Raw genomic sequence first — 24,745 nt, 5'->3', positions numbered from 1 at the left:
ATTATTATTGTTAAAATTAAAATAGAAAACAGTTATTTTAAATTGTATTCATATTTCACAATATTTTAGTGTAGTTTGTATAAAATAAATTAGGGATGAGTCGCGATCTTCGAATAGTCGAATAGTCGAACTGCGTTCGAAATTCGATCATAAAATTACTTTTTCAAATATCGTTATATTTTTGCGCAATTCCAATGTGTCATAATTGACGGCGCGCCAACTGTCACAGATTGCGCAGCAGGGTATTTTCCGGTTGGGGACACAAGGTGTCACTAACATGAATGAAACCCCCTACTGCGCGATAGGATACCAGTGTTTTATATAGTGCAAACAAACAACAGAAGAAGAGCACCGTGACCGTTAACTCTGCGCCCAACAGAGGTGTGTACTAACCTTTTACTGTCTATGCTAGTAACCGTCTAGAAAGTAGGCTAGATTTACTTCCTTGCGTTGGGGCGACGTTCCTCTCGTTACTTTATTTATGCAATACATGCTGTTAAATGCATAGTTTATTCCAAGCGCGCTGAATCTTTTTTATGGGCATGAGCGATGCTCAATTCACAAATGAATCACTCTTTTGAGTCGATTCTGTTCAAAGACTTCATCAAACAAGTTGGCAGATCTGTCTAAATCGGTTCACAAATCAGTTTGAATGGTCTGTTCAGTTCCCTCTGCACGCACTGAATCCTCTGAAGCGCTTTCAATTCACACTCGGAGTCGTAACAGGAAGATTTAAGAACATCAAGAGTGTTGGATGAAGTGGCCGTGGACCTAACAGTTACAGTTTAGTCTAGTGAAAGCAAATCTGCAAATGCATCATATTTTTGCCAGCGATTAAGATATGTATTATTGAACATCTTCGTAAGCTGTCTGTGAATGAATGATTCCACAGGATGATACATTCGAGTTCATTTCATTCAGGTAATACATTTTACAACCAAACAGATTATTACGTGATGATAGCACTGCTACAAGTATGATGACATTATCCGTTTTTTGAACATGATAATTTATAGGCTACATTAAATAAGCTACCATTGTCCACAGTTTATGAAATGAACACCCGCCATCCCGCGGTAATGTGTGCGCAGTGGCATCACACGAATAGTTTTCATTGAAACTAATTTGTTTAAAAAGTAGGCTATTGCAGTAACAAGGCAGGTCCGCATAAAGTCATTATGACATATGACATTATTTTTTTATCTAACGAGCATCTGGTTTGGCGATGCAAAAACGGACTGTCGTGCTTATTGTTTTTTTTCTATGTTAACTATGTTTAAAAAAACGACGAAAACATGTTACTTGTTCAATTAATAAACAGTTTGTTTGATGCCAAATCGCTAAAGCTGAAATTGGCCTCCCTTTCTGTCATTGTGAGTGTGTGTTGTTTTTTTTTCTTTTTTTCTTTTTCGTTTTTCGAACGATATCGACTTTTGCTCCTCGATTTTCGAATGGCATTTTTGGCAGTAATTCACATCCCTAAAATAAATGCAACCTCGGTGAGCATAACAGACGTATTTTAAAAACATAAAAAAATATTACTGACCCCAAAATTCAGAAATATGTTCCTGGTCAGTCACTTAAACATTAATTATAACATATCATTTTAATTATAAATTACAACTTATATATGTTGATTAATTACCCAATGTCAAGAAAATTAAAAGGAGGGAAATAAAGCGCTCAAGTTAGTCAAAGAGGAATTTGATCAAATAGGATGAATGTTTTTGGAATCCAGCTAACAAAACATCACAGAATTCATTGAATCCATCGCTAAAACTTAGTGATGTTTGTGCTGTTGTTTCCCTTCCAAAATAATGCCACTTCCTGGAGGATGATGTCATCAAGGAACTGGCTTTTCTAATTAAAAGCAAAAGACTAACAGGAAGGAAAGCGGATGGATAACATTACCAAAAAACTATTTGTTTTTAATAATTTTGGTTAAAGAAATGAAAAATTAAGCAATGAAAACCAACTGAAGTGAATAGATTTTTTTTGTCACTCAATTGCTGCCAATAGATATTAAGTTATATATTCAATAAGGAACATTCCTCTAATTTCACAACAATGGAGTCACGTTTCCTGTATGTTTCCTTCTACAGACTTTACTGAAGTACGCCGAGGATGGAGAGGAGGGCAAGAACCTGCTGAAGTCCTTGTCCGACAAATCATTAAACATTACAGTTTTTGTACCTCATAATGGCGGTTTCTCTGCAAACAAGGTGATTATCAATTTAAGCCAAAAATAATTCTCATTTGAACATTTTTAAGTGTGGATGAGTCAGAGAGAACTAAGAGGAAGAAAACTAACAAAAGAAAGGAGGAACCATTTGGACATGCTCTTTCTCTGCTGGCATTGATTCAGTTTGTGTCCTTTTTCAGACTTTATCATGGAGGGATTTGCAGTATCATATATCTAGCATCAATAGCCTTCACAACTATGAAGACATGAAGCACAACACTGTAATCCCGTCTCGCCTGGGCTCCGACCTCATTGTAACGATTCCCTCCAATTCCACCAGTCAGGCTGAGGTAAACAAACCCACGCAGCTTTACTCTGCTTAGGGATCACTTTCTAGACAATTTCAAGCAATCTGTATGTTTTATTGGTTTCCACAGAACTCTCAACCCCAAAAACTGGTGAATAAGAAGGTTATATTGGACTGGAACATTCCAGCCATCAATGGTCTTATCCATGTCATTGATGGGCCCTTGAGAGCTCCACCTGTTCCAGTAAGTGGCCACTTTTGTATGAGTGCAATGGAGCATATTGGAGAACTGCTTTGCTTTATGGATGTACAGGCAGAATTCATTTAGAGAACATGGATAATTGCATTAACACCAATGGCTTAGATTGCAGCAGTTATGTTTTGCACTTTTCATCAATCCACCCAAGCATCCATCCATCCAACCACCCACCCACCCATCCATCCATCCGTCCGTTCCTCTATTCATTCATCCGTCCGTTCCTCTATTCATTCATCCATCCGACCGTCCGTCCGTCCCTCTATCCATCCACCCACCCACCTGTCCGTTCCTCTATTCATCAATCCACCCACCCACCCATCCGTTCCTCTATTCATTCATCCGTCCGTTCCTCTATTCATTCATCCGTCCGTTCCTCTATTCATTCATCCGTCCGTTCCTCTATTCATTCATCCATCCGACCGTCCGTCCGTCCCTCTATCCATCCACCCACCCACCTGTCCGTTCCTCTATTCATCAATCCACCCACCCACCCATCCGTTCCTCTATTCATTCATCCATCATCCCACCCACCCACCCACCCATCCGTCCCTCCATCCATCCATCCACCCACCTATCCGTCTGTCTGTCTGTCTGTCTGTCCGTCCGTCCGTCCGTCCGTCCATTCCTAAATGTAATCTCAAAATATCAAAAATTTCACCAGACTAGCTAAAGCAAGTCAACATCCTGTTTGCCACAGTATTAGTAGTTGACATTTACATTTAAATAGTTAGCAGACGCTTGTATCCAAAGCGACTTGCATTGCATTTTCAAGGTACACATTTTTACAGTCTTACCAGTTCTTGCTTTCCCTGGGAATCAAACCCATGACCTTGGTGTTGCAAGCGCCAAAGCTCTACTGTTTGAGCTACAGGAAAGATGGTTCTGCAATGGGTACTGTCTAGTAGAGATAGTAGTAGACAGCCATGCATAGCTTTGTCAAAATCTAGACCTCACAAATAAATTCTCAATCAATATTTTTTTATTATAAAAGTCGTTAATGGTGTTGCATACAGTGAAATTAACAATCTAATTTTCAGGTGCCAGCAGTCCTTCCGATCACACTGTCCAGTGGTGTCGCAGTGACCACTGTGCTGATTGTCATCGCCATTGTTGGGATTGTCGCTGGGCTCGCATACTATGTCCTCAAGCACAAGAATGATGCCTTTCGCTTCCAGTACTTCAAGGTAAGTTGGCGTAATGGAGCTTCAGATATTTATCTTGACTTGACCTAAATATCTGACTCTAATTCTACTAGTTTTCTAGCTACATAAAACTGTCTGTCTGTCTGTGTTCTATCTATCTATCTATCTATCTATGTATGACTGTGCGGATGAATTTGACCCTTCATGACAGATAATGCTTTACAATGAAATCTGTTAGAGAGCTACATATGGCAATTTATCTGTTTAATAAAATACTTTATTCACCTGTTGAGTAATAAAAATGACATCTCCGCATTGCTTTCACAACATTTCAAATCCCTCAATTCTCGCCATCTCCGAAAAGCCAAGCCAATGTTGATTCTGGTTGTGATGAATGAGTGTAATGTCTTATTTATCGTTCAACAGAATGATGATGAAGATGGTGCTTCCACAAAAGGTGGTGGAAACCCTGCTTTAGTATCTATCCCAAACCCTTTATACAGCGGTTACAGGGCATTTGCAGAACCATTTGGGGTAAATATAGTAAAACCTATGTGCTTGTCTTGTAATTTTTTGCAATTATTTGACCATTTCTACTGGTCAAACACATTTGTAGATGAGTTATCCTTATCTGTATTTGTTTGTTTCAGGATTCAGCCGCTACAGACACACCCAACCTCCTCGACTAGCACAAACAACAGCGTCGACCTCCTCTCCCTTTGTTTACCTGCTATCAGTCATCTTCTACAGACTACCTGGCTGGAGGAAGTTGCCATAACACTTTTCTATATGGTTGAACCTAAAAATAAAAGACCCTAATTATGTCCTAGACAACATCAGCCTACTGTGGTGCTTTCAGTTCAATAAAGATATCTGCTAAAAACACTGGGTACATTTGTTAGTTTACCTGTTGTTTTTGAGAGGGTTCTCTACTTGGTCAAACGTAAAAAAAAATCAACTGTCCAGGGACTAAAACCTTGGGTCTCATTAATGTCTCCAACTGCAATGCATAATCCCAAAGGTCTTGTTGACATAATAGAAGGGTATTTTTGTCTTGTTCAGTCATATTGAAGACAACTGAAGCATAACGCAGAAGGGAGAAGAGTGAAAATTCCCCAGAGGAAAACGACCACCTGTTCATACTACTTGATGGGAAGACAACATCCCTTATTTAAGCCTGTAATGGATTGGAAAAGATAAAATTAGTCAGATTTAAAAAAGTAAACGTTTTGATTTTAGTGTGGGATTTCAGGTTTTTTAATGGCAAAACAAGTTAAAATGTTCAGCGTTTTGAACTGAGATAAGTGTACATTTTAGACTTCAGTTGAATTCAAATGTTATATTGCGGTTCTGGCAGATGCTAGAAAGTAAAGATGAATCACAAACGAGTGTGTATTTGAATTTAAGAAAGTAGACCAATCTCTATTTTATTTTTAGCCTATAACAGTCCCAAAACCCACAAATAAATAATACACTTAAACAAAAATTAAGTATCAAAATAGGCTATAGTTTAAAACGAGTGAGCATGTTGAGCAGTTCAAGCTGAATTAATCCTAAGTGTTTGATTAATTGTAAGGATGATATGTTTGATTAATATCAATGCAGCACTGCCTTGCAGATACTGAAGTAATAATTTGGTACATCAATCATTGGCAGTAAACTGTGTTAGTCCTCATACAGGAAGCTATTTTTAGCAAGCATAAACGGACCTAACAGCTATATACAGATTTGAATGGACTGTGGTGATATACAACAGTGCATTGACTATTCTGAGGTACATTATTTTTGCTAATTTCTGTGATTTGAGAAATATCCCTTGGGCTTTAGGACCCAGGGGCTAATGAGGACTGCAGTGGATTCATAGCTGGGCTTTTCCTCCACCATTTTTCCAGTTCCACTCCTTTCCCATCCCCCCATTTTCATCGCGCTCTTCCGCAACAAAGCAGCGACACCCATCCCCACTCTAGACAGAGAGGCTTGTGGGTCACACACAAATCTGTCGTTTCACACCTTTCATTGTGTTTGCTTTGAAATGTATGAAAGGAGGATACTATAACGTAGTCAAGGTGGCATGTGGTGTTTGTCTGTGAAAGCTAACACATTTTAAAGTAAACGTGGAGAGGTGGCCAGGTATTGGAGAAGATATGCAGCTTGCTGACTTTGAGTGAGATAAATCAAAATACACCTGTTGTTCAGTGAGCAAATATCGAGTTTGGACAGCAAAACAAAATGGCAAAAGAAGAGTTATAGAGCACCACATGTGAGAGTCCGGGCACCACTCTGAGCAAAGAAGTTTTAAAAATCCAATTTGCATCTACAAAATCATGCAAATGATGATCAGTATTGTTTAAAAAACAACATAAAAGAATTTTCTGTAAATAGCTAAACTGTTTTACAGTTTTATAGCTAAATTTGTTGTCACATTGTCTAACCGTTCTTGCGTTTACCCATCAGTTTCTATGAATGTGGCCAGAATTGGCTGTCCACCAAAACCACATGCCCAGAACAGAAATCATTGAGGCCTTCGGGACCCACCAAGAGGCGTACATCAGCTCCAAAGAAGTTGCAGTCCTTTCAATAATTTAGCAATCTGTAGTTATGTCATGCCAAACAGAGTTCCTCAAATGCCAAAGAAATAATGTGGCGATGAGAACAGAAGTTTAGGATTGGCCTTGTGTTGGTTTGGTGGATTTGGTTCAGTCCCTACATATTTATTGTGTGACAGTGTTTAACTGTTATTTTTAGAGCTTCAAGAATGAGGTGTTTAAACCCAGGATTTTTTTTATTATTATCTGTCTAGCCCAAAACACATCTTTGAGTCCAAACAATAAGTCCTTGAGACAGGAAACACCCCAAGTGGGAATGCAAGTGCTTATGTAATTAGATAAAAAAAATTAGCAAAACTTACTTCTGCTAAATAATCGCAATTATTTCTCCCAAACCAGTTAAGTACAAACCCTGCCCCACAGCCAATTCAAAAGATTTCATTGGTCAATCAGAAAACCCCTAACCTAAACCCAAAAGTTAACCCTAATATAGCATTGGTACACCTCCTGATATATCTATCAGCTATCGCATTACTGTGCTGATCCATCTATTAAGACTGAACTTTTATTGACGGGTGATTGCTTGATTGAATTTACCAATGAAATACGCTGTGGAGTGGGGTTTAGCCTTAACTGGTATGGGAAAATAGTCGTCTAATGCTAGTTTCCCGACTGGAATGACACCAGAACAGGAAGATCGAACCGGACTAAGTAGAGGGTATGGCTACTATTATGGCTGAAACTTAAATGGAATGAGTTATTTTCATAAGCTTTGGTACACCCACGATGTGCAAAAACATTCTATCAAAGTGAGGGGCTATCATATGTTTCATGCACAATCTGTAAGTAAATATACAGCTCTGGAAAAAAATTGAGACCACTGCAAAGTTTCTCTGGATTTACTATTTATGTGTTTGAAAATGAAAATTTTTGTTTTATTATAGAAACTACTAACAACTTTTCTTCCAACGTTTAAAAAAATTGTCATTTAGAGCTTTTTTTGCGGAAAATGATAACTGTCAAATTAACAAAAATATGCCATGTCTTGAGACCTCGAATAATGCTGTAACGATTGAAGTCCACTGGAGGCTTGTAGTACTGAGAACCCAAATGCAATTTATTCCTAAACATGATCAAACATTAAACAAAGGCAAGACGAGGCATGGAACTCAAAACAAGAACCTAAACTAACACAACATTACAGGAAACATTCAATACTCCACAAAGACACAGGGCAAACATGAGGGTTTAAATAAACACACACTAATTACAAGCAATGAACACCTGTGAACAATGATCAGACGATTAACCAATGACAAGACCCATGGCAGGATCACATGACAAACAGTGAATCACATGACAATGACAAGAACAAGAAAACAAAACCCAAAACATGACATAGCCCCTCTCTATGGGCGGCTCCCGACGGCCATCAAATGCCATCGGCGTCGAACGTTCAGGGGGCCAATCAGGCACGGACTCTGAGATCTTAATCAGGTACCTACTGCCCCTCCTCAAAATTTTCTTGGGACGAAACTCTGGAACGGCAGTGGCTATCTCGGGGCGAGACTCGGGAACGACTAAGCAGTCTCTGGCTCGGCGGGCACGACGTGAGCAGTCTCTGGCTCGGCGGGCACGACGTGAGCAGTCTCTGGCTCGGTAGGCACCACGTGAGCAGTCTCTGGCTCGGCGGGAACGACGTGAAGCTCAGGGTCGGCAGCGGCCATGACAGGGTGAGGCTCTGGCATGAATGCGCTGGCTAGCGGTGTGAGCACTGGAGTTGCCAACATTAGAGTGGATATGACGTGAACTGACTCAGGCTTAGAGGATACTGTGAGCTTGCAGGGCTCCTCATCCGCATAGCCCACAGTAAATGACCAGCCGCTCAATAAAGGGGCAAAGTCAATGTGTTGAGCCAGAGTGTAGTGTAGTAATAAATATGATCTTCGAGTCCATGGCGAAACATGTCCTTCAAGACATCGTCACCAAAGTCCATCCCCTGACAAAGCCCACAAAACTCCTTCACGTAATCCTCAATAGGACAGCTACCTTGGCTAAGGAGGAAGAGATAAATTAGTGGGTCCTTGTTTGGTCGAGTATTCTGTAACGATTGAAGCCCACTGGAGGCAAGTAGTAGTGAGAACCCAAATGCAATTTATTCCAAAACGTGATCAAACATAAAGCAAAGGCAGGACGAGGCATGGAACTCAAAACAAGAACATAAACTTACAGAACATTATAGGAAACATTCAATACTTGACAAAGACACACACATGAGGGCTTAAATACACAGAATAATTACAAGACAAGGAACACCTGTGAACAATGATCAGACGATTAACCACTGACAAGACACATGGCAGGATCACATGACAAACAGGGAATCACATGACAAGACACAGAAACATGACAATGACAAGAATAAGAAACAAAACGTGACAAATGCAAAGAAAACAACACGATACTAACATTTTCACTTAGGAAGATTTCAGAATCAATATTTGGTGGAATAACCCTGATTTACAATCACAGCTTTTATGTGTCTTGGCACATTGCTGCTGGGCGACTTAATGCCATTCCTGGCACAAAAATCCAAGCAGCTCGGCTTTGTTTGATAGCTTGTGACCTCGATCCCTCTTGATCACGATCCAAAGGTTTTCAGTGGGGTGGGGGTCTGGAGTTTGGGTTAGCCATGACAGGGTCTTGATCTGGTGGTTCTCCATCCACGCCTTGATCGGCCTATGTGGCATGGAGCATAGTGAAACTTGGTGGAGAATTGGTGATGATCTGGGGGTTTCAGTAATGCTTGAATCGGACAGATCCGTCTTTGTGAAGGATGTACTGTATGACTCGAGCCACATAAAAGGTTATCCTGAAAGAAAAATTGCTTCATTCTGCTCTGACAATGTTCCCCAACTCGAAGGATTAATTTTTCCAACAGGACAACGCTCTAATCCACATAGCCAGGTCAATCAAGATGTGGATGGAGGTCTACCAGATCAAAACCCTGTCATGGCCAGCTCAAACTCCAAACCAGGGGTCTCATTTATAAAACGGTGCTAGGATCCTTACTAAAAGCATACGTGAGCCCGAAAGCCAAAGATGGCGTATGGTAAAAAATATTCAGACTTATAAAACCATGCGGATTTGCCTCACATTACATTGCTAAAAATCATTAAGTAGCCTTGTCTTATTTTTGAAAAAATTAATCAAATAATATAAAATTCTTTTCAGAGAAGGTTTTTCTCAATATTTTCCACTGGCCAAATAGTATTTTTAATTGATTTATATTTTTAATGGAAACAGATAGGCCTTATTGTGCATTATTTTGCACAAAGATATTTTCTCAGACAATTTGCTATTACCATGATAAGCAATCCTCTCTGTAGTTAAACATTAAAACCCAGCATGCCACAGGGAAAATGTTCGAAAGCATTGCATCCACTACAAATATGTCTATTGATTAGTAAATAAAAAAATGTTGTAACTTCTCAGTAATGGTTTCATGTAATTTCATGTAATAACTCCATTAATGAGGATGGCATATTTAATTTAAATGTTTATATCAGATGTAAAACATAAATATTCTTTTATCTATTTAAACTGTTATTGTGGACATGCACACTGTATTTATGATTAGGACTCATTTGCCGTTAGATACAGCAGTCAGCTTTACTAAACAGCCTAGCGCGCTCGCTGGCGCGGACATTTAAGGAGGGATCGATGTTTGCTTCATGTGATGCTTGGTGAGTGAAATTATATTTGTATTATCTTGCTGTATATGTATAATTTTCTTAAATTGTTCTGTCTAAAAGTGACCAAAAAGCCATTAACTCCATCTCACCATTCTACAAACTGTTCGTACGCATGTGTCAGAGTTTGCGTGCAGGTGCGCAGATTTTCCCGTCAAGATCGTTTTTTCAAAATCACGACTTATGCGTCGGAAGTGGTGACTGTGGTGTACGCCTCTTTCAGGGCATGTTTGTGCGTATGCAACAGTTATAAATGAGGCCCCTGAACCCTACAGAAAACCTCAGGAATGTGATCAAGAGGAAGATGGAAGGACACAAGCAATTAAACAAGCCGTGCTTCTTGAATTTTTGTTCATTTTACTAAAAAAACGTACATAAATAGTTAATCAAGAGAAACTACATAGTGTTGGCCCAGATCCGGTCCACATCTGGTACACATATATTCCACAGATCTGGGCCGACACTATATTTCTGCCTGGGCCTCTTATGCTTTTCCAGAGCTGTATATTCTACAGTGTTTGATACTGAGACAGCAATTCATATTATGCTCTTTCCAAACGACTTGGCCTCAAGAATTTTTGGAGTTAATCAAATCATTCCTTTTGCATCTTATATTATTTACCACAATGTACAATGATAAATGTAAAATAAATATTTGCATCTTCCCTTTTACAAAACTTAATTTGTTACATCTCAAGAAATATGGCTTTAAATACCCTACAGTGAATTCCAATTATTGCTTCTTGCAGCTTTATTTTAATCTGGCAAGACTGGCATTTCTCCAAATTCACATGCCAAGACCAGAAAAGCCAGTGAAATAGAGGCCACCAAATGGCCTATGGCAACTTAAAAGAAACTGTGGTCCTCCATGACAGATGGTTGAAATGATACACAAGGCAACACATGCCCTACGCATTTCACAAATGTAGAAGAAAGTCTTTGTAGAAAGATATCACATCATGGGTGGAATTTCCCCAATGGCACGTGAAAGATTCAACGTCATTCAAGCTGAAAATTTTGAGGTACTGAAATGTTAAACAAAGACTTAATGAGACCTGAGTTTTCAGAACATTCATGCTTTGTTGGCTGATTTTGTGAGAAGAATGGCGGTAGAGCATCATGTTTTAGGACTCTTTTACGAAGCTGGAAAATGGTTGGACCAAAGGACAAAAAAATCCTGGTGGAAAATCTGCTGCCTTTTACAAAAGCACTGGGAAGAATAAGATGGTTAATCTAACACAATTAAATTCCAATTTGGTGTTTGAGATTTATTGTAAAAGATTTTTTTTATAGATTCACTAAATTGCAGTGCTTTTTGGCACAGTTTGCCTAAACCTCCTTTAATGTAGCAGTAACATCAATACGGCAAAACACAACAACATAAAAAAAACAATTAAACATACTAATAGCAATAATCAGATTAAGCAATTCATCAGTCAACTAACATCTGCCAAGTTCATTAGCCAAATATTAAGTATTTATGGTCGCCAAGTAACTTTGCATAGTAATATAAAATTCATTGTGTGCATATTAGATATTTCAAAACTGCTTTGAACATAACAGCTTTTAGAGCATTAACTACTATTTAATTTTTTATTGTCCATAAGATTGTTACCATGACCAAGCCTGATAAAACAGCTAATGGAGATATCAATATTACCACATTTTTTATTTGATGTTGCCTGTTCATTTTAAAAAAAGGACACACTCACACTGAGACCCCAGTAATCCACACCAAACATTTCTCAAACATATTTTAATTCACAACTCGATAACAGTAACTAAAGATACAACACTGACATTTACAGATTTTGAGTGTCACAGATTTAACTGGATGGAAATAAAAATGGAATAAAAGGAAAATAAATTCTGCTTGGATTCTGCACCATGGATGAAAGATTTTTAACAGGACCAATATGTTAGTTAACTCAACTTAAATCTTGAACAAATTCTAAATGATTGCCTTGTGGCATCAATAAACTGCTGCATTGCCATAATCTACTTTAGCTTGGGAACATTTTTTTTATAAACCAAAGGCCTTAGGCGTTGCTGAATGCTAACTTCAATCTCACGTATCTCTTCCTCCTCTTGTGCATAAGAAGTAAATTTCCATCCTGTTGTGCCTTGCTCTATGCACATAAATCATGAACATCCTCAACAAATGAAACCTGGTGAGACAGAAAATTGACATTAATAAAATCTTGAGCAAGACTTAAATGGACAACCTGAATGCATTTTGCCTGCTCCAATAATATACTACCAGAAGTCGCCTTAATTAGTGCTGGATCAAGACCACCATATTGAAGATCAGTTTAATTTTCTGAATCTGGTTAAACATGTAGAAGGCAATCAAGATGGCAACAATTTAACAAACAGAAACATGGACCAAGCAACTCCTGGATGTATGGAATGAAAGATATACATAAATCAACTACAGGATTAAGGACAACATTATTCTATTCAAGTGTTTGAGGTTTGTTCAATCAATGGACAGGCAAGTCCGCTGCTTGACAGGATGCTGAGAACTCAGAAAATTAAGCAATTTTTTTTTCAATTCCTTGTGTTCATGGCACCAACAAAACTTTAAAGAAATTAAATACCAGGGTTGGCACATTAAAAGAAAAATTTGAGGAATTTATGAGTAGTGAATTGCAGAATGAAACCAGTACATTGAGAAGGAAAGAGTACAAAGATTCAGTTATTATTCACTCTTCTCAAAGAATAAGGCCATTTATTTTGCCCTGAAATTAAATTAATATTTAAAAAAGTGCCCCCAAATTGAACATGTTAGAATCTAAACAAAAGTATTATATGCAGTCTATGCCGGCAGACTAACATATCACAAAACTGGTGATGTCAAAAAAACTTGGGCAACATTGACATCAACAGGATCGAAGGATGTAGAAAACCATAAAGACCAACTTAGTTTAGGCTATCATTGTCTTTTCAAGCAGTAGCATGTAATAAATCACTCTACAAATTCAGTCTGTTCCCATGATCCAGTAAGACAGCAGTCCATGACCACAATATTCCAACAAAAGGAGCATTCTGGGAACTGCATAGTCATAAATAAGGGTTTGTTCATGAGTCCAATCCTTCAGAAGTTAGATTAAAAATCAAAAAAAGTAGTTTGGGATGTGTCAGGGAAACAAAATACTTTGAGAGCAGGAAAAAAAGCATCCCATCTTTGGATTATGATGTCAGTAACTACTTGACGATAATTGCAAAATTTGGAGGTAACTGTAATGCTCCCATCCAGAGTTAACCTAGGGTTTGTTTCCAAAAAAAAACGCAACTCTGCAAAACAAGAAAAAACTTAACAAAAGAGGAAACAAGAACAATCCCCAGCAAAAGTCTATACAGTGTCAAGAAGGGGATGGATCTGTATCACAGGTGACAAGTTAACTTGCAAGATTTTCTGTGCCTTCCTCCTCACCTCCTCGTCTGTGACAGAATCGTCGACTTTTATAACCTTCCACTCGAGACCATTGCCATTCAGTCTAGAAACGTCCTGTCCATTGGTGAGTGTCGACTGGGACCAGTTGAAGCTTTGAAAATGGAGCCTCCTCACTGAACCATTGTCTAGACCACTGGTCATCACTTCAGGTTTACCTGATACCATTTCGATGTTCTTATAAATGCTACCATCTTTAAGACCAAACCCATTCTGACAGACTACTGGGGCCGAGTCTCCAATAAGGGCATCATCTACTTTGAACGGACAAGACAAAACGCGTTTGTTGTCCAAGGCAACTACGTTTGATGTCTGACTGCCATTTTCTGTGGGAGAGTACGGAATTCCAGAACGATCCAGTGGCCGTCCCACAGCAAAACTGGGTGCGCTTTTCGAATCAGCACCAAAGTGAATTTGCAACCTTGCTGTGTGGCCTCCGCTCAACCCCTTTATGTTTGTTAGCTTGAGGCACTGCTGTGCTTGAACAGAATGTTTATCTAGCATTGCCGTTGCAACATTCTGCTTTAGACGGTCCACTGAGAGATTGGTAAGCAGAATCTTGGGTTGGTTTTGGAGAATGTCCTTTGCTGCTCTACTGAGCATTGAGTAATTCACATCCTTGGTCTTGCTCAAACCTTTCCGTCCTCGCTTCTTGCAAGGTTTCTGCACCTTCTGGACCTTGCTGCCAATCTTGGAAGAGATTGGCTCTGTGGTGCAAGACGTGTATCCGTACACATCTTTGCTCCTCAAAATCACAGGCTTAGCTCCTTCTTTCCTCAGCTCTTGAAGAAAGGACATCATTTGTCTCTCAGTGTTCGACAGATCTTTGGACATGGGGTTAAAGACCCTCAGGGCCTCTTCGAGGGCAGTGTGTCCAGCTGGGGCAAATCGGGCCCAGGAATGGACTACCCTCCCCATGCCCTGCTCTTCAAAATTCATGGTGCACCTTCACAGCTGGTATGCATAAGGACTTCAGGTGTCTGTGAATACGAAAAGGATATGGTGATGATTTATAGATGCACATATGAACTACAGTTTATTGTAACTAGTATGAAAAACTTTTAAAGGTAGTGTACATTTTAAAGGTGAAGTATAAATTCAGCAAAAAATTGGATTAGCAAAAATACATGACTGTTTTCAAACAGGTTTCCCAACTGCTGTTGATTCCAACTGCAGTACCATCACAAACAGAATGTGCCAATGTTGCTATGTTGGGCTACTCAAACAAAGAACAGTTAACATTGTTCTGCAAAACAGCAAAGAATGTTTAGCAGTTTCTGCACATAAAAGATTAAGTGCGTTTTATTAAAACACTAGAAGTTCAACTGGGTTGGCCATATCATAACTATCAGTAGACGTGTCAGACAAGTATTTAGGATTGTATCTTTATAGATGTAGACCTAGATTTAAACTTCTCCCTCTAAAACATCCAACTCAGTCTTCAATGATGTAGTTTGGTAAAACACATTTTTTTCTTTGGCTATTTTGGGTCTAAAGTACCATTACTCAACTAGATACAACACCCTGGTTTTCAGTTTGGACAGTTTTTCATGCGGCTGTGTGGTTAAGTGTAGCTAACCTCAAAATGCTTTGAAGCAAAATTAATGTAAACACAGTCAGTTATATCTTAAGGGTTTTAACCTGTTAACCGTTGCCAGAGCGCCGGCGCACTGAAGCGTTTTTTTGAGATAAAAGATAAAAGTCTCAAGTTTCAGTATTTGACCACTATTGTATTCTAAGAAACTTATAGTGACAGTTATGTCTTAATTTGTGTCAGGAATTATGTAATCAAAAAATGAGTCGATACCTTTAATATGAATTATGAGCGTGAGCCGGTCTCATTCAGAAAAAAATTCCTGTGAGGTCGTAATGACAGCGCTTCAGAAAACAACGTCCCTCAGGGCTTTTAGCTCAAAAATGTGCAGATTTGGAGAAATATTGATAGATTCTCATAGGTTTACTTCAGATTTATATAGACAGGAATAATATTTATTGAATTTATACCCAAATGGGCCGTTGTAATCATTATGAGCGCTGGATACTCTGATGCACTGTGTTTTCAATCCATATTGGCAGCCTGAGGGCGCCGTGTGCACATGCAGTCCATATATGGAACACATGAAGAAGTGCCATAATCATGTGACATTCAGGAAGTCCTGACACAAAAACAAAGCTTCCAGAGATCGCTGTAACATGCAGATAAAGACGTTTTGAAGACAATAAACATCATTGCAATGATATTTGATTTACCTGTGTTCTTCGAGCCATGTCAGGTATTTTAATAATAATAGATTATATTTATAATGTAATGCTAATCGATATAGACTTTATAATTGTGCAGAATACTATAAAATAACATATTTTCTGTCCGATTTTTTTATCTGAAGCCAAATCAGATCACAGACGGTTATTTAAAACACTCGGCTTGCGTTATAAAGTAAATTTGGAGAACAGACATGGTTTTAATCTCATAAATTGTCGTGTATTGGTGTGCTAAACTAACATGCTAGATAGCCATCAGATGCACCTGCCACCTAGCTTTTATTTTTATGATTTTTTCTAAATAAGAATGCTTACTGAAATGTTTCTTTTTTCAAGAAGGACATTTGATACAGTTTCAAATGTGAAGTGAGAACTTTGAAAAAAGAAATTAGGGATTGAAACAGTTTGAATAGCCAGTCGTTAGTAATTATAATGAGACAATAGAAAAACATATTTTGAGCCATAACCAGGCCGGAGAGGTGTGAATGTGTGCAGGGGAGACTGAGACTGAATGGGGCTCGTTTGCACCACAAAACAATAGAGACAATAGACTGAATAGATGCTTAGAACATGACAATAAACATCAGTTTGCATTCTAGATTCTAATCAAAATAAAGTCATATGACATGATCTTGAAAAACATTTAACTAAATACAGAGTTTTAGACTTGTCATCTTCAGATTTTAAATAACATGGTCAGACATGTGGCTTTAGCTGCAGTGCATTCATAGATTGATACAGTGCCAACTTCAATATTATTTTTATGAAGATATTTCATAAAAATAAATTTCTAATAACTTTACAAAAATGTAAAGCTATTTATAACTATTTTTTCATTATGACAATAATTAATTCTACATTTTACAATAAACTGCCAGGTGTCAGCTTTCAAATGAGATCATACTTCTGCTTTTAGTACAAAGGGTTCATGAACTGTATGTGTTTTAGTTTGGGTATGCCATTTCTGGGGATTTTTCAAAAGTGGGGTTGAAGCTTAACAGGTTAAAAGATGGGACAAACCACATCTTATATTTCACAAGAGATCTGTGCATTGATGTGAATGCAGCTTATCCGATCTCCCGCTGTACTTCATCATTAATAATACAACAACAGTAAAGACGAGAAAGAGAAAAACCACTCACAGCTCTTGAAAGGAAAATATTCAGATATACTCTAAAATACTGAAAGCACTCTTTGTTTATTGCGTGTAATATGTTCTTTGTTCCTTTTTTTTACTAGCTTTTATGTTTTGAAGCTATATCAGGGCTCCAGACTAACTTTTTGCCTTGGTTGCACTGGTGCACCCAAATGTTTCCTAGGCTCGCGTCGCCTTTAACGCCACGATTTCAAGCTCAGCTTTTATCATGCTCCATATACATTCATTCATTTTTTTTTTTTTTTTTTAAGTGCTTCACTGAGCTGCCAAACTAACTATTTTGAGTCTCTAGCTCAGGCTCGGTAGGCTCTACCTCTTGAGTCAGATGCCATCCCCGACGAAGGACCAGGGCTTGGCATCTTACAGGGACTGGGGAGACTGGTGGCTGAAGTAGCTCCATGTCTGGGCTGTTGTCGGAGCATTGACCGGGGAGTAGGGATGGGTATCCATAAGGTTAACGGTATTACTACCGATACTGCTAATCGATCCGGTACTTTAACAGTATTCTTATCGGTTCTTTTTGTTTTTTTTAATAAATATATATATATATATATATATTGTATATAATTGTATATATATACAATTAAACAAAGATGCACATTATGTAAGCCTACACAGTGCCTTAATTTCAGAAAGGTCTACTAACATTACTGTTCAAGTATGGTCTAAAAAGAAATCTAATAAAGTAATCAAATGTAAAATAACACTGCATATTTTATCATAGATAGATAATGCTTATTACAGCTGAAATTATTCATTCAAGAGATGTGAATACAAGCATATTTGATTTTTACAAGCATATACAATACATATTTGTCATATTTTTGTGTACATTTGATAGTTTTTATCAATACTCTTTTTATTATTAAACGCATCCCACAATTTAGCAACAGTAGCTGGACTGCATTTTACAACAATCACCGAGCTGATTCTATCGTTAAGTTTGAGTTTTAGGGAGAAATGACAGCGCACTGCTGTGAAGGGAAGGAAGCTGCGCAAGACCGAATGTGGCTGTAGTTTTTAATGGTTTTTCTTCAATATTTTTTTTAATAATCTTTGGAAGCCGAAATCTAAAATGAAATCAGACTTAATATCACAGACCTAAAGTGTAACCAGGCTACGTTTGAATGTTTAGTTCTGTCCTCCGTCACTCATTAAGAAGAGCTGTCGTTTTGTGCGCGCTGTGGCACCGCGTGAGAGATCTCTCTCTCTTTCTCTCTTGGACTGCGAATAGCAAAAATGGTGTAATATTATTATAGACAGAAAGGCTTGCGAGATAAATAATTTTTTTAAATAACGTCTTTATAGTAATAATAAATAGTATGTGTATTTTCTTAATTTCTCCAGTAAGTTACCGACATCAGAACCGATCACGTCCGAGCAGATCGATACAGCGGTCTCTCAGAAGTTTAATACCGGGTTTCGGTACCCATCCCTACCCCTACCCTGGGAGAGTGTTGGGGGAAACAGACCTACATTTATTAAAGAAAAAAACTCTATGGGTCTATTTCTTTTCATTGTTTGTCTGTTCTCTTGCGTTTCTTTTGCTGATGCTGATTGCCGTGATTCTCTGGTGCTCAGGTCGCAATTTCAATCACACAGCACGGAGCAGTGTAGGCCTACCACAGCCAATCAGAGGCAAAGACCTGCCCTATCTCTGTCTCTGATTGGTTTAGACCACGATATGATCAACCATGAGTGTGAGTTCCGACAAAGGAGAACAAGCGCTTCGTTCGTGGAGAGGCAGCTGATGCGAGGACGTTAGGTGCACCGGTACGACCTTGGAAAAATTTTAGCCGCACCCTTACAAATTTTGGTCGCATATGGTCACACTCTAGAGCCCTGTATATTAGTTTATATCAGCCATTTATAATTCTTAACATGCAATTATTTTAATTTATTTTTTAATCCGTAATTATTAAAAAGTTGTATTAAATAGTATTATTAAAGTTTTATTAAATAGTATAATTAAAAGTATTTAAAAAATTTATTTTTATTACATATGCATTTATACGTTTTACTAATAAGATTAATTAATAAGAATAAAAAGTAGATCAAGTATTGGATAGGATCATGAGGTGCCTAAAGATTCCCATCCCCACTAGGCTATACAATGATTTATTGCTTGTCTTTGTTGAAACATACAGAAGATAAAGAGCTAAAAAAAAAAATAATAATTTAAAAAACCCGCTTAAAAAAAACAAACAAAAAAATCGCAACATTGGTGTGCAAAAAACAACAACAAAGAAAACAATTAGATTGTTTTTCAAAATCATCCAGCCCTAGTTACAATGCAACATGCATTAGTTTAGAATAGAGGTCTTCAATCCTGCTCCTGGAGGGCCACTGTCCTGCAGAGTTTAGTTCCAACCCTAATCAAACACACCTGAATCAGCTCATCAAGCTCTTCAGGATCGCTTGAATATACACTCACCTAAAGGATTATTAAGAACATCTGTTCAATTTCTCATTAATGCAATTATCTAATCAACAAATCACATTGCAGTTGCTTCAATGCATTTAGGGGTGTGATCCTGGTCAAGACAATCTCCTGAACTCCAAACTGAATGTCAGAATGGGAAAGAAAGGTGATTTAAGCAATTTTGAGCGTGACATGGTTGTTGGTGCCAGACGGGCCGGTCTGAGTATTTCAAAATCTGCTCAGTTACTGGGATTTTCACACACAACCATTTCTAGGCTTTACAAAGAATGGTCTGAAAAGGGAAAAACATCCAGTATGCGGCAGTCCTGTGGGTGAAAATGCCTTGTTGATGCTAGAGGTCAGAGGAGAATGGGACGACTGATTCAAGCTGATAGAAGAGCAACTTTGACTGAAATAACCACTCGTTACGAGGTATGCAGCAAAGCATTTGTGAAGCCAAAACACGCACAACCTTGAGGCAGATGGGCTACAACAGCAGAAGACCCCATCGGGTACCACTCATCTCCACTACAAATAGGAAAACAAGGCTACAATTTGCAAGAGCTCACCAAAATGGGACAGTTGAAGACCGGAAAAATGTTGCCTGGTTTGATGAGTCTCGATTTCTGTTGAGACATTCAGATGGTAGAGTCAGAATTTGGCTTAAACAGAATGAGAACATGGATCCATCATGCCTTGTTACCACTGTGCAGGCTGGTGGTGATGGTGTAATGGTGTAGGGGATGTTTTCTTGGCACACTTTAGGCCCCTTAGTGCCAATTCGGCCTCGTTTAAATGCCACGGCCTACCTGAGCATTGTTTCTGACCATGTCCATCCCTTTATGGCCACCATGTACCCATCCTCTGATGGCTACTTCCAGCAGGATAATGCACCATGTCACAAAGCTCGAATAATTTCTAATTGGTTTCTTGAACATGACAATGAGTTCACTGTACTAAAATGGCCCCCACAGTCACCAGATCTCAAACCAATAGAGCATCTTTGGGATGTGGTGGAACAGGAGCTTCGTGCCCTGGATGTGCATCCCACAAATCTCCATCAACTGCAAGATGCTATCCTATCAATATGGGCCAACATTTCTAAAGAATGCTTTCAGCACCTTGTTGAATCAATGCCACGTAGAATTAAGGCAGTTCTGAAGGTGAAAGGGGGTCAAACACAGAATTAGTATGGTGTTCCTAATAATCCTTTAGGTGATTGTACAAAGGCAGGTGTGCTGAAGCAGGTTGGAACTAAACTCTGCAGGACAGTGGCCCTCCAGGAGCAGGATTAAAGACCTCTGGTTTAGACTGTCTTGTTTTTTTAATTTATTTGTCATTTTAACTGGTCGACTTTGAGATTTCTTATCCTGTTGCGGCCTCTATAGACCATGACCAGTGACTGGTCAATATCAAGCTTAAAGTGTCATGGTAGAGCATTAAAGTAGATTAGTCTATGCAAACCCTATGGTGCATTCCTAAAAAAATGCTAAAGGAGCACGGTCCTGAAACTTTTTACGTAACTTCAGGGCATGGTGAAAAATAAGAACAATAAAACACACTAATGCCGGATTCGGACTACAAAATATTAGCCTGATTTTGGCACAATCTGCTTAGGATTCCACGTAGGGTGTAGGGGTGTAAATCGGACAGTTTGTCACGATACGATATCGATTCTCTCAGCCAACAATACGATATTTGCAAAAAGCAGATAACTCCACCAGTAATTTTTTGGCAAAAGCAGATAACTCCACATTTCATGTTTCAAAGTTAAACAAAACCATGATATAGCCTACAATAAAACACACTAATGCCGGATTCGGACTACAAAATATTAGCCTGATTTTGGCACAATCTGCTTAGGATTCCACGTAGGGTGTAGGGGTGTAAATCGGACAGTTTGTCACGATACGATATCGATTCTCTCAGCCAACAATACGATATTTGCAAAAAGCAGATAACTCCACCAGTAATTTTTTGGCAAAAGCAGATAACTCCACATTTCATGTTTCAAAGTTAAACAAAACCATGATATAGCCTATAATAAAACACTCTCGTGAATCTTTGTAACGTAAATTTCCTCAGCTGACATAGACGCCTGAAAAACTTTGTTGTTGTGATTAACGTACACGCAATACAGGGAGCTTTTCCCTCACCACTAACGTGCTGCTTTAACAAGGTTGCTTGAAAAAGTTTCAGCTTTTAGATATCACGGGCTCATCAAGTTCATTTCAATGATCCATCCTCGAACACTTTTAGTCAGCTTTGACGAAATTCCTCTCAGCTCGCGCGCCTAACAGCCTTGTCACCTGACCTGAATACTGCGCGCTGATTCGCTAAAACGGACTTATCGAGATGTGTTCACAGACACCAAGGGGGCTTGTTGGTTTCTGCTGTAAAACATGAACTGCGATGCCTTGACCGTGAACAATTCCGGCTTTTGTGACAAAACGTTTTTAGGGTTCAGTCAATCTTGTCAGGCGTTTATTTTAGATGAGATTAACGTTACAAAGACACACCGGCAAACAGTACGGTGAGTAAAAAAAAAGCACGCTTTGGCAGAAATGCATAGCGTGGAAAGTGTCAAAATAAAGGTACCTTATATCAATATTTTACGTGTAGCAATCGATGCATCGTATCGTTAGACGTTTGATCAATGCATCGATCCATATCGATGTATTGTTACACCCCTAGTAGGGTGTCACTTAGGGCTGTAATCATCCAAAGAAAACCTTGGTCGACTGAAGTCCTGAAATTGACTAAAAATCGACTGGGGAGGATTTTAGATTAAAAAAACGTTAGATTAATTAGCTGCGAAGTAGCCTACTTGGTAGCCTTGTCCGCCTAAATGAATTATAAATAAACATAAAAAACTAGGAGGCTAGTTGCAGTATATTAAATCGTTTTTTGACCTAACGTTAATTATTTTGCACTGAAATGACACACTCTGTCGGCTCTGACACCATTGCATCACGTGCACCTGCGCAATATCAAAGCCTATGATTTCTTTAATGGTACTATGTCAACTAGTGATATCAGCACAAGAACTGTTGAGGAATATGCAACAATTTAGACAATTGTTTTTGTCATATATTATAATAACTGACAGACACTATCATTTCAGCCGCTCTGTGCATGTCCACGATGATAGAGGAGGCTTAACATCCAGCGTGGTCTGGGGGGGTGTGTCTGGGGGATGCTTCCGTCGTTGGGGGCGGGTCCTCCTGCAGTTATAAAACGACTAAGTTATTAGACTAAAACATGTGCCATATTCTGATGTGTTCATATAGCCTACTCTAAACAGACGGGGCAACCTAACGCAGTCAAGTTAGCTTACCGTTTTAGGTGATATGCCATGTTTGTACTCGAGCTGTGATATGCAAACTGTTGCTTGCAAACTTTGCATTCGACTTTTTCCGTTATCTATTTTTGTAAAATGCTGCCACACTGCCGATGTCTTTGACATGGTAAAGGAGGACTGACTGTAAATTAAACACTCACAATTAAATAAATATTCAGCAAACCACCAGACCAAGGCCTTCTAGTACTTTCTTCAATCTGTCTCCAGTGGCTTGGGCTAATCCAAAAAAGTGAAAACAAGGGGGGTGTTCTGAAGACAGACTGTTACCTGTGAAACAGGGGTGCTCTGAAAACACCCCCATTAGCAATTAGTGCTTTCCACTTGATGAAATTAACATGGTAAAAAATTGACCAATCAGAATTGGTCTGATTGGTCGAGCCAGAATGTATCGACCAATAAATCGACTTGTCGACTAGGAGATTACAGCCCTAGTGTCAATGGTAATTTGTAAACTACAATGGCCGTTGAAACGCAAGAATTAATTGCTTCACCTCGTATTGTATCACATTGGATGACAACTGATGCTTTACAGTGTCAAGACAAAAAGAATAGCATGTTTAGTTTATTTCCATGATGTTGACCAATTATAGCACAGAAGCTCTTCCGTACACAGCTTTCAAACACGGCAAAACAAAAGAGACACTATGGTATTGGTGCTGCTAGGTGGAATTATGCAATAGATAAAAAGTTCATTGAGCTATGGCAACAGTACTCCTGCCTTTATATTTCCTCAAGGGACTACCACGACAGAGTGAAAATGGATAAATGCTGGTGAATAGCAGAAGCACTTCAATAATCCTGTGAGTACTGAAATTAGCACTAAACTAGTACAACCATTGTTTGTTAATGCTTTTGTTTCCATCAGTCAGTTGCTAGTTCCGCCTTCAATGACATTACGCACAACGTTAAAGACGGCAAGCAATGACTGGTCGTCAAGCAACGTGCAAGTCTGACATGTTTCTTGTCCACAGCAAGAAATTAGGAGTCATTAATCGCATAATCTGACACAGTGACTACCCAGCATAAAGGATACAACAGGTGCCTATGCACCTTCTGTGCTTAACCCCTAATGAGTAGAAACTCAGCATAAAATAAAGAATACATTTTTCATAGTTTCTACTGCACTGGTTGATTTTTACATTTGTTTCAAGTGTAAACAAGTGAAAAAATCTGCCAGTGCAGTAAGACAAAATAGACCAGATGCAATCTATGAAAACAAATCTTCATATCCCCAAGTAAATTTATGAAGTGCCTAATGATCATAAAGGATAAAGAATGTATTTGGGATAAAAAATACTTGATAAATGTTAAAGCAACACCATGTCGTTTTTGCGGTTTTTGCTCTCGGGGTCCCCCTACAGTTGGGAAACAGTATTGTCTTCAACTACTGTCGTGAAATCTGTCATGGTTACATCAGGGGATAGATGTGTATTTGTTGACAAGCCGATACCGTCTTGAGTTTTTGCAAGTTCTCACGTCTTTGGCAGACTGCCAGCGTTGCATGTGAAATGTCTTCATCCCAGGTACATTGGCATATTTCAGCATGTCATATGAATATAATTTCAAGGGTTTTACCACTTTTTCAAACGTCAAAAGATTGCGTAGCTCACGTTTGTGAGACAGCGCCATTATAGTAGCCTATTGGCTACTGTTTTACATCACGGATATGCTAATTCAATGTTTGTGTGGTAGGTAATAGCCATATATCGTCAATATTATAATATCAAGCTACCATAGATGAATCTGCAAATTTGAAAATCGATTTGCATTATAGCCTGAGGCAAGTCACTTTCACCAGAAAAATAAATAAAAACATGATAACCAGCCTGCAGACATAAGGATAGTTATCCTGAAAGATTATTTATTAAAACCATCGTAAACTAGCATGTTAGTGTTTAACGT

The 24,745-nt window shown here is 38.6% G+C and overlaps 2 protein-coding genes across 4 annotated transcripts in view; one reads left to right on the top strand and one right to left on the bottom strand.

Moving 5' to 3' along the window:
* stab1 (stabilin 1) overlaps window positions 1-4,773 on the top strand; it is a 45,287-nt gene extending 40,514 nt beyond the window's left edge. The window contains exons 64-69 of the mRNA XM_077226034.1: window positions 2,103-2,222; window positions 2,383-2,532; window positions 2,620-2,733; window positions 3,786-3,932; window positions 4,317-4,424; window positions 4,541-4,773. Coding sequence (XP_077082149.1) covers window positions 2,103-2,222; window positions 2,383-2,532; window positions 2,620-2,733; window positions 3,786-3,932; window positions 4,317-4,424; window positions 4,541-4,579 — 678 coding nt within the window. The 3' untranslated portion in view covers window positions 4,580-4,773. The remainder of the gene's footprint in view (window positions 1-2,102; window positions 2,223-2,382; window positions 2,533-2,619; window positions 2,734-3,785; window positions 3,933-4,316; window positions 4,425-4,540) is intronic.
* Window positions 4,774-11,929: 7,156 nt separating this feature from the next.
* The window catches only part of ccdc71 (coiled-coil domain containing 71), a 28,116-nt gene continuing 15,300 nt past the window's right edge, over window positions 11,930-24,745 (bottom strand). The window contains exons 2-3 of one of the 3 annotated variants that reach the window (XM_077226033.1): window positions 13,625-14,622; window positions 11,930-13,485 (exon numbers count right to left, since the gene is read on the bottom strand). In XM_077226033.1, coding sequence (XP_077082148.1) covers window positions 13,450-13,485; window positions 13,625-14,581 — 993 coding nt within the window. In that variant the 5' untranslated portion in view covers window positions 14,582-14,622 and the 3' untranslated portion in view covers window positions 11,930-13,449. Of the gene's footprint in view, window positions 14,623-24,745 lie in introns of all 3 variants that reach the window. The other 2 variants (XM_077226032.1, XM_077226030.1) reach the window with 2 other exon arrangements.

This window comes from Siphateles boraxobius, unplaced genomic scaffold (assembly GCF_051911475.1).
Source record: "Siphateles boraxobius isolate OS27281-9 unplaced genomic scaffold, OSU_SipBor_1 13, whole genome shotgun sequence".
NCBI lineage: Eukaryota > Metazoa > Chordata > Actinopteri > Cypriniformes > Leuciscidae > Siphateles > Siphateles boraxobius.
The sequence above is the reverse complement of the archived record's forward strand: the minus strand, read 5'-3'. Positions and strand labels throughout refer to the sequence as shown.